At 53.9% G+C, this 12,270-nt stretch overlaps 1 protein-coding gene across 1 annotated transcript in view; it reads left to right on the forward strand.

The window, feature by feature from the left end:
- Nucleotides 1–12,270, forward strand: part of DGKK (diacylglycerol kinase kappa) — a gene marked incomplete at both ends in the record, with an annotated part of 212,289 nt that overhangs the window by 180,578 nt on the left and 19,441 nt on the right. Inside the window, 2 exons of the mRNA XM_081081872.1 lie at nt 8,974–9,073; nt 10,029–10,248. Of these exons, the coding sequence (XP_080937998.1) occupies nt 8,974–9,073; nt 10,029–10,248 (320 nt within the window). The remainder of the gene's footprint in view (nt 1–8,973; nt 9,074–10,028; nt 10,249–12,270) is intronic.

Here is a 12,270-nt window from a genome sequence, read left to right on the forward strand (position 1 = left end):
GGGGGAGATAAGGCCAGCAGGGGAGCAGTTAGGGGTTGATCAGGCCTGCCGGGGAGCAGATAAGGGGAATCAGGCCAGCAGGGAGCAGGTAGGGGGCAATCAGGCCTGCAGGGGAGCAGTTAGGAGTGATTAAACAGGTAGGAGAGCTGTCAGGGGCAATCAGGCAGGCAGTTGAGCAGTTAGGGTGTGATCAGGCTGGCAAGGGAGCAGTAAGGGGCAATCAGGCCAGCAGGGGAGCAGTTAGGAGGTGATCAGGCTGGCAAGGGAGCACTTAGGGGTTGATTGGGCCAGCAGAGGAGCAGTTAGGGAGTGATCAGGACTGCAGGGGTGCAGTTAAGGGGAAATCAGGCCAGCAGGGAGCACTTAGGGGGCAATCAGGCCAGCAGGGGAGCAGTTAGGAATGATTAAGCAGGTAGGAGAGCAGTCAGGGGCAATCAGGCAGGCGGTGGTGCAGTTAGGGTGTATTGAGGCTGTCAAGGGAGCAGTTAGGGGCAATCAGGCCAGCAGGGGAGCAGTTAGGAGGTGATCAGGCGGGCAAGGGAGCACTTAGGGGGTGATTGGGCCAGCAGCGGAGCAGTTAGGGGGTGCTCAGGCCTGCAGGGGAGCAGTTAAAAGGAAATCAGGCCAGCAGGGAGCACTTAGGGGGCGATCAGGCCAGCAGGGGAGCAGTTAGGAGTGATTAAGCTGGTGGAGAGCAGTCAGGGGCAATCAGGCAGGCGGTGGAGCAGTTAGGGTGTGATCAGGCTGGCAAGGGAGCAGTAAGGGGCAATCAGGCCAGCAGGGGAGCTGTTTGGGGGTGATCAGGCTGGCAAGGGAGCCGTAAAGGGCAATCAGGCCAGCAGGGGAGCAGTTAGGAGGTGATCAGGCTAGCAAAGGAGCACTTAGGGGGTGATTGGGCCAGCAGGGGAGCAGTTATGGGGTGATCAGGATGGCAAGGGAGAAGTAAGGATAAATCAGGCTAGCAGGGGAGCGGTTAGGAGGTGATCAGGCCAGCAAGGGAGCAGTTAGGGGCCGTTCAGGCCAGCAGGGGAACAGTTAGGCGGTGATCAGGCTGGCAAGGAGGCCGTAAGGGGCAATTAGGCCAGCAGGGGAGCAGTTAGGAAGTGATCAGGCCGGCAAAGGTGTAGTTAAGGTGTGATCAGGCCAGCAGGGGAGCAGTTAGGGGGTGATCAGGCCTGCAGGGGAGGAGTTAAGCGAAATCAGGCCAGCAGGGGAGCAGTTAGGTGTGATTAAGCAGGTAGGAGAGCAGTCAGGGGCAATCAGGCAGGCAGTGGAGCAGTTACGGGGTGATCAGGCTGGCAAGGGAGAAGTAAGGGTCAATCAGGCCAGCCGAGGAGCAGTTAGGGGTTGATCAGGCCTGCAGGGGAGCAGTTAAGGGGAAATCAGGTCAGCAAGGAACAGTTAGGGGGCAATCAGGCCTGCAGGGGGGCAGTTAGGAGGTGATCAGGCCGGCAAGGGAACCGTTAAGGGGCGATTAGGCCAGCAGGGGAGCAGTTAGGAGTGATCAATCAGGCAGGAGAGCAGTTAGGGGTGATCAGGCTGGCAAGGGAGCAGTAAGGGGCAATCAGGCCAGCAGGGGAGCAGTTCGGAGGTGATTAGGCAGGCAAGGGCGCAGTTAGGGGTGATCAGACAAGCAGGGGAGCAGTTAGGGGGTGATCAGGCCTGCAGGGGAACAGTTAAGGGGAAATCAGGCCAACAGGGAGCAGTTAGGGGGCAATCAGGCCAGCCTGGGAGCAGTTAGGAGTGATTAAGCAGTTAGGAGAGCAGTCAGGGGCAATCAGGCAGGCGGTGGAGCAGTTAGGGTGTGATCAGCCTGGCAAGGGAGCAGTAAGGGGCATTCAGGCCAGCAGGGGAGCAGGTAGGAGGTGATCAGGCCAGCAAGGGAGCAGTTAGGGGGTGATCAGGCTGGCAAGGGAGCAGTAAGGGGTAATCAGGCCAGCAGGGGAGCAGTTAGGAGGTGATCAGGCCTCAAGGGGTGCAGTTAAGGGGAAATCAGGCCAGCATGGAGCAGTTAGGGGGCAATCAGGCCTGCAGGGGAGCAGTTAGGTGTGATTAAGCAGGTAGGAGAGCTCTCAGGGGGAATCAGGCAGGCAGTGGAGCAGTGAGGGGGTGATCAGGCTGGCAAGGGAGCAGTAAGGGGCAATCAGGCCAGCAGAGGAGCAGTTAGGAGGTGATCAGGCCGGCAAGGGAGCAGTTAGGGGCTGATCAGTTCAGCACGGGAGCAGTTAGGGGGTGATCAGTCCTTCAGGGGAGCAGTTAGGGGGTGATCAGGCCTGCAGGGGAGCAGTTAAGTGGAAATCAGGCCCGCAGGGAGTAGTTAGGCGGCATCAGTCCAGAGGGGGAGCAGTTAGGAGTGATTAAGCAGGTAGGAGAGCAGTCAGGGGCAATCAGGCAGGCGGTGGAGCAGTTAGGGTGTGATCAGGCTGGCAAGGGAGCAGTAAGGGGCAATCAGGCCAGCAGGGGAGCTGTTAGGGGGTGATCAGGCTGGCAAGGGAGCCGTAAGGGGCAATCAGGCCAGCAGGGGAGCAGTTAGGAGGTGATCAGGCTGGCAAAGGAGCACTTAGGGGGTGATTGGGCCAGCAGGGGAGCAGTTACCGGGTGATCAGGATGGCAAGGGAGAAGTAAGGACAAATCAGGCTAGCAGGGGAGCGGTTAGGAGGTGATCAGGCCAGCAATGGAGCAGTTAGGGTCCTTTCAGGCCAGCAGGGGAACAGTTAGGCGGTGATCAGGCTGGCAAGGACGCCGTAAGGGGCAATCAGGCCAGCAGGGGAGCAGTTAGGAAGTGATCAGGCCGGCAAAGGTGTAGTTAAGGTGTGATCAGGCCAGCAGGGGAGCAGTTAGGGGGTGATCAGGCCTGCAGGGGAGGAGTTAAGAGGAAATCAGGCCAGCAGGGGAGCAGTTAGGTGTGATTAAGCAGGTAGGAGAGCAGTCAGGGGCAATCAGGCAAGCAGTGGAGCAGTTACGGGGTGATCAGGCTGGCAAGGGAGAAGTAAGGGTCAATCAGGCCTGCCGGGGAGCAGTTAGGGGTTGATCAGGCCTGCAGGGGAGCAGTTAAGGGGAAATCAGGTCAGCAAGGAACAGTTAGGGGGCAATCAGGCCTGCAGGGGGGCAGTTAGGAGGTGATCAGGCCGGCAAGGGAGCAGTTAGGGGGCGATTAGGGCAGCAGGGGAGCAGTTAGGAGTGATCAATCAGGCAGGAGAGCAGTTAGGGGTGATCAGGCTGGCAAGGGAGCAGTAAGGGGCAATCAGGCCAGCAGGGGAGCAGTTCGGAGGTGATTAGGCCGGCAAGGGCGCAGTTAGGGGTGATTAGACAAGCAGGGGAGCAGTTAGGGGGTGATCAGGCCTGCAGGGGAACAGTTAAGGGGAAATCAGGCCAGCCTGGGAGCAGTTAGGAGTGATTAAGCAGTTAGGAGAGCAGTCAGGGGCAATCAGGCAGGCGGTGGAGCAGTTAGGGTGTGATCAGCCTGGCAAGGGAGCAGTAAGGGGCAATCAGGACAGCAGGGTAGCAGTTAGGAGGTGATCAGGCCAGCAAGGGAGCAGTTAGGGGGTGATCAGGCTGGCAAGGGAGCAGTAAGGGGTAATCAGGCCAGCAGGGGAGCAGTTAGGAGGTGATCAGGCCTGCAGGGGTGCAGTTAAGGGGAAATCAGGCCAGCATGGAGCAGTTAGGGGGCAATCAGGCCTGCAGGGGAATAGTTAGGAGTGATTAAGCAGGTAGGAGAGCTCTCAGGGGGAATCAGGCAGGCAGTGGAGCAGTGAGGGGGTGATCAGGCTGGCAAGGGAGCAGTAAGGGGCAATCAGGCCAGCAGAGGAGCAGTTAGGAGGTGATCAGGTCAGCACGGGAGCAGTTAGGGGGTGATCAGTCCTGCAGGGGAGCAGTTAGGGGGTGATCAGGTCTGCAGGGGAGCAGTTAAGTGGAAATCAGGCCCGCAGGGTGTAGTTAGGCGGCATCAGTCCTGACGGGGAGCAGTTAGGAGTGATTAAGCAGGTAGGAGAGCAGTCAGGGGCAATCAGGCAGGAAGTGGAGCAGTTAGGGTGTGATCAGGCTGGCAAGGGAGCAGTAAGGGGCAATCAGGCCAGCAGGGGAGCAGTTAGGAGGTGATCAGGCCCGCAAGGGAGCAGTTAGGGGGTGATCAGGCTGGCAAGGGAGCAGTTAGGGGGTGATCAGGCCGGCAATGGAGCAGTTAGGGGGTGATCAGGCCAGCAGGGGAGCAGTTAGGGGGAGATCAGGCTGGGGAGGGAGCAGTAAGGGGCAATCAGGCCAGCAGGGGAGCAGTTAGTAGGTGATCAGGCCAGCAAGGGAGCAGTTAGGGGGTGATCAGGCTGGCAAGGGAGCAGTAAGGGGCAATCAGGCCTGCAGGGGAGCAGTTAGGAGGTGATCAGGCTGGCAAGGGAGCACTTAGGGGTTGATTGGGCCAGCAGGGGAGCAGTTAGGGGGTGATCAGGCCTGCAGGGGTGCAGTTAAGGGGAAATCAGGCCAGCAGGGAGCACTTAGCGGGCAATCAGGCCAGCAGGGGAGCAGTTAGGAGTGATTAAGCAGGTAGGAGAGCAGTCAGGGGCAATCAGGCAGGTGGTGGAGCAGGTAGGGTGTGATAATGCTGGCAAGGGAGCAGTAAGGGGCAATCAGGCCAGCAGGGGAGCTGTTAGGGGGTGATTAGGCTGGCAAGGGAGCCGTAAGGGGCAATCAGGCCAGCAGGGGAGCAGTTAGGAGGTGATCAGGCTGGCAAGGGAGCAGTTTGGGGGCGATCAGGCCAGCAGGGGAGCAGTTAGGAGTGATCAATCAGGCAGGAGAGCAGTTAGGGGTGATCAGGCTGGCAAGGGAGCAGTAAGGGGCAATCAGGCCAGCAGGGGAGCAGTTAGTGGGTGATCAGGCTGGCAAGGGAGCAGGAAGGGGCAATCAGGCCAGAAGGGGAGCAGTTAGGAGGTGATCAGGCTGGCAAGGGAGCAGGAAGGGGCAATCAGGCCAAAAGGGGAGCAGTTACGGGGTGATGAGGATGGCAAGGGAGAAGTAAGGACAAATCAGGCTAGAAGGGGAGCAGTTATGAGGTGATCAGGCCAGCAGGGGAACAGTTAGGAGGTGATCAGGCTGGCAAGGGAGCCGTAAGGGGCAATCAGGCCAGCAGGGGAGCAGGTAGGAAGTGATCAGGCCGGCAAAGGTGTAGTTAAGGGGTGATCAGGCCTGCAGGGGAGCAGTTAGGGGGTGATCAGGCCTGCAGGGGAGGAGTTAAGAGGAAATCAGGCCAGCAGGGGAGCAGTTAGGTGTGATTAAGCAGGTAGGAGAGCAGTTAGGGGCAATCAGGCAGGCAGTGGAGCAGTTAGGGGGTGATCAGGCTGGCAAGGGAGCAGTAAGCGTCAATCAGGCCAGCCGGGGAGCAGTTAGGAGGTGATCAGGCCAGCAAGAGAGCCGTTAGGGGGTGATCAGGCTGGCACGGGAGCAGTTAGGGGGTGATCAGGCCAGCAGGGGAGCAGTTCGGAGTGATCAATCAGGCAGGAGAGCAGTTAGGGGTGATCAGGCTCGCAAGGGAGCAGTAAGGGCCAATAAGGCCAGCAGGGGAGCAGTTAGAGGGTGATAAGGCTGGCAAGGGAGCAGTTATTGGGTGATCAGGCTGGCAAGGGAGCAGTAAGGGGCAATCAGGCCAGCAGGAGAGCAGTTACGAGGTGATCAGGCCGGCAAAGGAGCAGTTAGGGGGTGATCAGGCCAGCAGTGGAGCAGTTAGGGGGTGATCAGGCCTGCAGGGGAGCAATTAAGGGGAAATCAGGCCAGCAGGGAGCAGATAGGGGGCAATCAGGCCAGCAGGGGAGCAGTTAGGAGTGATTAAGCAGGTAGGAGAGCAGTCAGGGTCAATCAGGCAGGCAGTGTTGCAGTTAGGGGGAGATCAGGCTGGCAAGGGAGCAGTAATGGGCAATCAGGCCAGCAGGGGAGCAGTTAGGAGGTGATCAGGCCGGCAAGGGAGCATTTAGCGGGTGATCAGGCTGGCAAGGTTGCAGTAAGGGGTAATCAGGCCAGCAGGGGTGCAGTTAGGATGTGATCAGGCCTGCAGGTAGCAGATACGGGGTGATCGGGGAGCAGGGGAACAGTTAGGGGGTGATCAGGCCTGCAGGGGAGCAGTTAAGGTGAAATCAGGGCAGCAGGGAGCACTTAGGGGGCAATCAGGCCAGCAGGGGAGCAGTTAGGAGTTATTAAGCAGGTAGGAGAGTAGTCAGGGGCAATCAGGCAGGCAGTGGAGCAGTTAGGGTGTGATCAGGCTGGTAAGGGAGCAGTAAGGGGCAATCACGCCAGCAGTGGAGCAGTTAGGAGGTGATCAGGCCGGCAAGGGAGCAGTTGGGGGGCGATGAGGCTAGCAGGGGAGCAGTTAGGAGTGATCAATCAGGCAGGAGAGCAGTTAGGGGTGATCAGGCTGGCAAGGGAGCAGTAAGGGGCAATCAAGCCAGCAGGGGAGGTGTTAGGAGGTGATCAGGCCGGCAAGGGAGCAGTTAGGGGTTGATCAGGCTGGCAAGGGAGCAGTAAGGGGCAATCAGGCCAGCAGGGGAGCAGTTAGGAGGTGATCAGGCCGGCAAGGGAGCACTTAGGGGGTGATCGGGCCTGCAGGGTAGCTGTTAGGGGGTGATCAGACCTGCACGGGAGCAGTTAAGGGGAAATCAGGCCAGCAGGGAGCACTTATGGGGCAATCAGGCCAGCAGGGGAGCAGTTAGGAGTGATTAAGCAGGTAGGAGAGCAGTCAGCAGCTATCAGGCAGGTGGTGGAGCAGTTAGGGTGTGATCGGGCTGGCAAGGGAGCAGTAAGGGGCAATCAGGCCAGCAGAGGAGCAGTTAGGAGGTGATCAGGCCAGCAAGGGAGCAGTTAGGGAGCGATCAGGCCAGCAGGGGTGCAGTTAGGAGTGATCAATCAGGCAGGAGAGCAGTTAGGGGGTGATCAGGCAAGCAAGGGAGCCGTTAGGGGGAGATCAGGCCTGCAGGGGAATATGTAAGGGGCAATCAGTCCAGCAGGGGAGCAGTTAGGAGTGATTAAGCAGGTAGGAGAGCACTCAGGGGGAATCAGGCAGGAAGTGGAGCAGTTAGGGGGTGATCATGCTGGCAAGGGAGCAGTAAGGGACAATCAGGCCAGCAGGGGAGCAGTTAGGAGGTGATCAGGCCGGCAAGGGAGCAGTTAGGGGGCTATCAGGCCAGCAGGGGAGCAGTTAGGAGTGATTCAGTAGGTAGGAGAGAAGTCAGGGGCAATCAGGCTTGCAGTGGAGTAGTTAGGGGGTGATCAGGCTGGCAAGGGAGCAGTAAGGGGCCATCAGGCCAGCAGGGGAGCAGTTAGGAGGTGATCATGCCTGCAAGGGAGCAGTTAGGGGGTGATCGGGCCAGCAGGGGAGCAGTTAGGGTGTGATCAGGCCTGCAAGGGAGCAGTTAGGAGGTGATCAGGCCGGCAAGGGAACAGTTAGGGGGTGGTCAGGCTGGCAAGGGAGCAGTAAGGGGCAATCAGGCCAGCAGGAGAGCAGTAGGAGGTGATCAGGCCGGCAAAGGAGCAGTTAGGGGGTGATCAGGCCTGCAGGGAAGCAGTTAGGGGGTGATCAGGCCGGCAAGGAGCAGTTTGGGGGCAATCCGGCCAGCAGGGGAGCAATTAGGAGTGATCAATCATGCAGGAGAGTAGTTAGGGGCAATCAGGCAGGCATGCAGAGGAGTATAAGCAATCAGGCAGGCTACTAGTTAGGAGCCAGCAGTCCCAGATTGTGAGAGGGATGTCCGACTGCCAGTTTAGGCCCAATCCTGCAGTTGGACATCCCCGGAGGGGTCGCAGATTGGAGAGGGTGCTGGCCAGGCTGAGGGATCCTCCCTATGCACGAATTTCATGCACCAGGCCTCTAGTCTATCCTATATAAGAAATAGAAACATGCAAATTAACCATCCCTCTGCTATGCTCAAGCCAAGTCCACAAGCCATGTCCACCAGCCAATGTGGATTGAGTATGCAAATTAACCCAACAAAGATGGCAGGTAATTTGCATACACAGAGCAGAGGGGGAGAGCCGGCAGCTTGGGGGACATGGCTCCCTTGGTCGCTCCCTTGGGGGATGTGGCTCCCTCGGTCACCTGATGGAGAGTAGAGCAGGAGATCCAGAGGCTTGGGGGATGTGGCTCCCTTGGTCACCAGAGGGAGAGCAGAGCAGGAGAGCCAGAGGCTTGGGGGGATGTGGCTCCCTCTGTCCGGAAAAACGCAGAGCGTGGGGAGACCAGGAATTCTGGGAATAATTTTGGTGGCAGCCTCTGGACCGGAAGCAGAAGCCCAGAGCACGGGGAGCACCAGGAGTGCTGGGAATCATAGTTCTGGTGGCAGATGGATCTCCTAGATACTAGAGCCAAGTGAGCCTGGAGCAAGTTACTGTTGTGGGTGGGGGATGGAGGGAAAGCAAAGGTGAGAGACATAAGTAAAATCAGAGTGTCTAGGAAAAATTAAAGGGAAGATATCCTAAAACTTCCAGGAAATCTCCACCAATGGAACAAAGAAAAAAAATGCCTTTAATATTCTGTGAGCAACAAACCAAACTGGGTTGGGGGGTCTCAGACAATTTGCTCATATGATTGTAAAGATAGACAGAAACTCCCGGATTGGAGAGGGTTCCCCTGAGGGCTCCCAGATTGGAGAGGGTGCAGGTCAGGCTGAGGAACCCCCAACCCCCAGTGCATGAATCTTCGTGCACCAGGCCCCTAGTATCTATATAAAAGTCAAGTGACTGAAACGACCAGAATGACTAGTCGCTATGACACGCATTATGGCTGGCCAACTGGCACGATCGGGTGTGGGGCCAGCCCGCCAACCTTCTGTGGTCCCTTCCCTCAGGTGGCCCAGCCCCGATCGACCCTGATCAGGGAGGGTCAGCCAGACCCCACCCATGCACGAATTTGTGCACTGCGCCTCTAGGAACATTATAAGAAAGAAGGGCTCTAGATCTCATGGTCCATGTCACCTTGTGCTATCTATTTCATCTTTCCAGATTCCTGTGCTCAGCAGTGGAAGATTTTGTGATTGATATTGTAAAGACCTGGAGTCAGATAAAACAGAACAATGCAACAATAGAGTCTGTGATTTTGAAAGTAAGTTTCCATTCCTTTTGTCTTTCACTCTGTGGAGCCAGGTGCTTCTTATTGGAAATTGTAAAAGAAAAGCAGGGAGGAGCAACTAGTAAGCATCACTGATGGGGAAAAGTCCATCTCATCAAATTCCATCTTTCACCAAATGAAGAGTGGCACTATTCATGCTTATATATGTACCATGTACCTAACTATATGCCAAGCATCTGCCCACATCTAGACACAAGTGTACACCAAGCATGTATGCACACAGTTGTATACCAGAACATGCTTGAAAGTATGTACAAAAATACATACTAGAAATACACCTACATTTGCCACTTTAACAACAGCAACAATAATTAACAATTATAATAGTACTTACTCTATGCCAGGAACTTTTAAGCACTTTTAATTTATTAACTTATTTAATCCTCACAATTGTCTTAGAATTAAGACAATTAATTCTTAAGCACAAGGAGGTTAGGTAACTTGCCTCATCACAAACTATTAAGTGATATAGCTGGGAATCAAGCCATAATTATTCAGCACATTCCCAAACATGCACATATACAAAGGCAGACACATCAGGCACCCATGCAGGGACACGTCCACATCCATAGAATCATGCCCGTGAAAATACAAATTCAGAAATATTTATCTTTCCTCAAGTTGGCCATATCATTTTATAGGCCAATATGACATGAGAAAAACTTGGCAACATGCACTGGTTCCTGCAGCTCTTCAGAAACAAATGAAATCTGTTTGATCCCCTAACACTTTTCAGTTATCTCATCACATCTACCCAAGTATTTCTTTTCCCAAACTTTCATCTCCCCACAGATAACTTTCTATGCTCAATGTTCCTGGTCAACTACTACCCCTTCCCACCTCTTCCCATACCACCCCAGATCCTCATTCTGTCCTTTCAAGCACTGATCCCTTATAACAATGCCCTGTCTCCTTCCTCCCTATATAGAGCGACTTAATTTATGACAAGCTCAATGTCCTGATTGATGTCCTGGCTGAGGAGGCAGCAGTTGAGAAGAGTGCAACAGTATATGCAGATAGTAGCAAGGCACATGGAAAGCCCTTCGCCCCTCAAATAGACCACATAGCCGAATGCAAGTTGGAGCTGGCCACAAAAGCAAAGAATCTCCAGAAATCCTTGAAACTCATTGTATTCCAAGTTGAACAAGGTAAGGGTCCCCGGGTTGTGGAGATTGAGGTAGGAAAAAAAGAAGGTTCCAGTGAATGGTTTACTGGTTTCCCTCTCTTTAGGTTTTCTACTTGACTCCACTACCAAAATTTGACTAGATTCTGCATTCACATAGCATCCAAAATCAGTCCTCAGACTCTGCTGATTTGAAAAGTGTCAGTCCTTATGATAAGCTGCTGCTTTGGCTCCTCCTACCTCCCATGCACTCAACTCTTGCTACTCGTTTATTTTTGGAACTAATGCTCATTCTAAACAATTATAGCTGTTCAAAGCTCTGTCAGCTTCCACCACCAGCCATGAATTTTTTCCACCCATTCCTGTTTCCGTCCAACCACCAAGCCTGTGACTATTTTAGAAGGAAAATAGTACTTATCTCTTCATGTCTTGCACAGTATCAATTTAGCACAAGGGCCCTGAGAGTGGTCCTGGCAGCTCTGAAATTGATTGACATTTCCCAAACTCATGACCAGTTGCAAGCTTTCAACTCAGTATGAAAACTCTTTCAACTCCTTCAACTTCTTAATTTAACATTTTGGTTCCCACTTCTTCCCAGAATGCTTCTTTGGAAAATAGATCAGAAGATGGTATAAGACCAAGTGTGTTCTACCTGAGCTATTGAAATTGAGCAGATGTCCATGTAAAAGTCCTTTAACTTTTAGCCATGGTACTTTCTTCTGCCTTGGTACCTTTAAACACAACCTCAGTCAAATTTCCAAGAAAGAAAGGAAATAGCCCTTCTGCATTGTGAAAGAATTGAACAGTTTGCCTCTATTTCTGTAGTAGTTTCCAATTAGTGATGATTTTATTACAACCAACCCTCAGCCTGCTCATCAACCCATACGTCAGATTTAGAAGGGCAGTTTGTGGCTATGGGATAGAAAAAGCCACCCCTACTAGGATAGAGGTTGAACCTATGTGCTTTGGCATAGGCTGAGCACCTGAGTTATACACTATACTGGTGAAATGAAGGAGACTTCTCAAATATGGGTGAGACATTTGAGTGAAAAAATGGCATGTTCCTAGAGGCTCACATTTATAGCAAAAGTCATGTGAGTAAATGAATTAACAGAGCTAAGAATAGAGGTAGAAGAGCAGAGGGTTTCCCACCGTGCCCCACCCCCTTCCTACAGCTGCCTCTCAGCTTCTACTCACAATCGCATTTCCTGGGTGACAGAAAAAGAATGACCAGTAAAACAGAGAACACTGTGGCATGGATATAAAGAGATATGGGGTCAATACTGTAGGAAACTTGAGAATACAAAAGTATCATGGAGGAGAAATGATGGTCCACATTAGAGTCTCTGTTGTCTAACCACACACTGACTAGCACAAAGGAAATTATGGAGAAATGCCTGATAAGTGTGACCAATTCTTCCTCCCTCTTCCTTCCCTTCCCTTTCCTTTCCTTTCCTTTCCTTTCCTTTCCTTTCCTTTCCTTTCCTTTCCTTTCCTTTCCTTTCCTTTCCTTTCCTTTCCTTTCCTTTCCTTTCCTTTCCTTTCCTTTCCTTTCCTTCCTTTCCTTTCCTCTCCTCTCCTCTCCTCTCCTCTCCTCTCCTCTCCTCTCCTCTCCTCTCCTGTCCTCTCCTCTCCTCCTCCCCTCCCCTCCACTCCTCTCCTTTCTTTCCTTTCACTTTCCTTTCCTCTCCTCTCCTCTCCTCTCCTCTCCTCTTCTCTCCTCCCCCTCCCCTCCTCTCCTCTCCTCACCTTTCTTTCCTTCCTTTCCTTTCCTCTCCCTCCCCTCCTCTCCTCTCCTCCCCTCCCCCTCCCCTCCCCTACTCTCCTCTCCTCTGATCCCCTCCTCTCCTCTCCTCTCCTTTCTTTCCCTTTCCTTTCCTTTCCTCTCCTCTCCTCTCCTCTCCTCTCCTCTCCTCTCCTCTCCTCCCCTACCCTCCTCTCCTCTCCTTTATTTCCCTTTCCTTCCTTTCTTTCCTTTCCTTTCCTTTCCTTTCCTTTCCTTTCCTTTCCTTTCCTTTCCTTTCCTTTCCTTCCTTTCCTTTCCTTT

Source organism: Myotis nattereri (genome assembly GCF_964212035.1).
Source record: "Myotis nattereri genome assembly, chromosome: X".
NCBI lineage: Eukaryota > Metazoa > Chordata > Mammalia > Chiroptera > Vespertilionidae > Myotis > Myotis nattereri.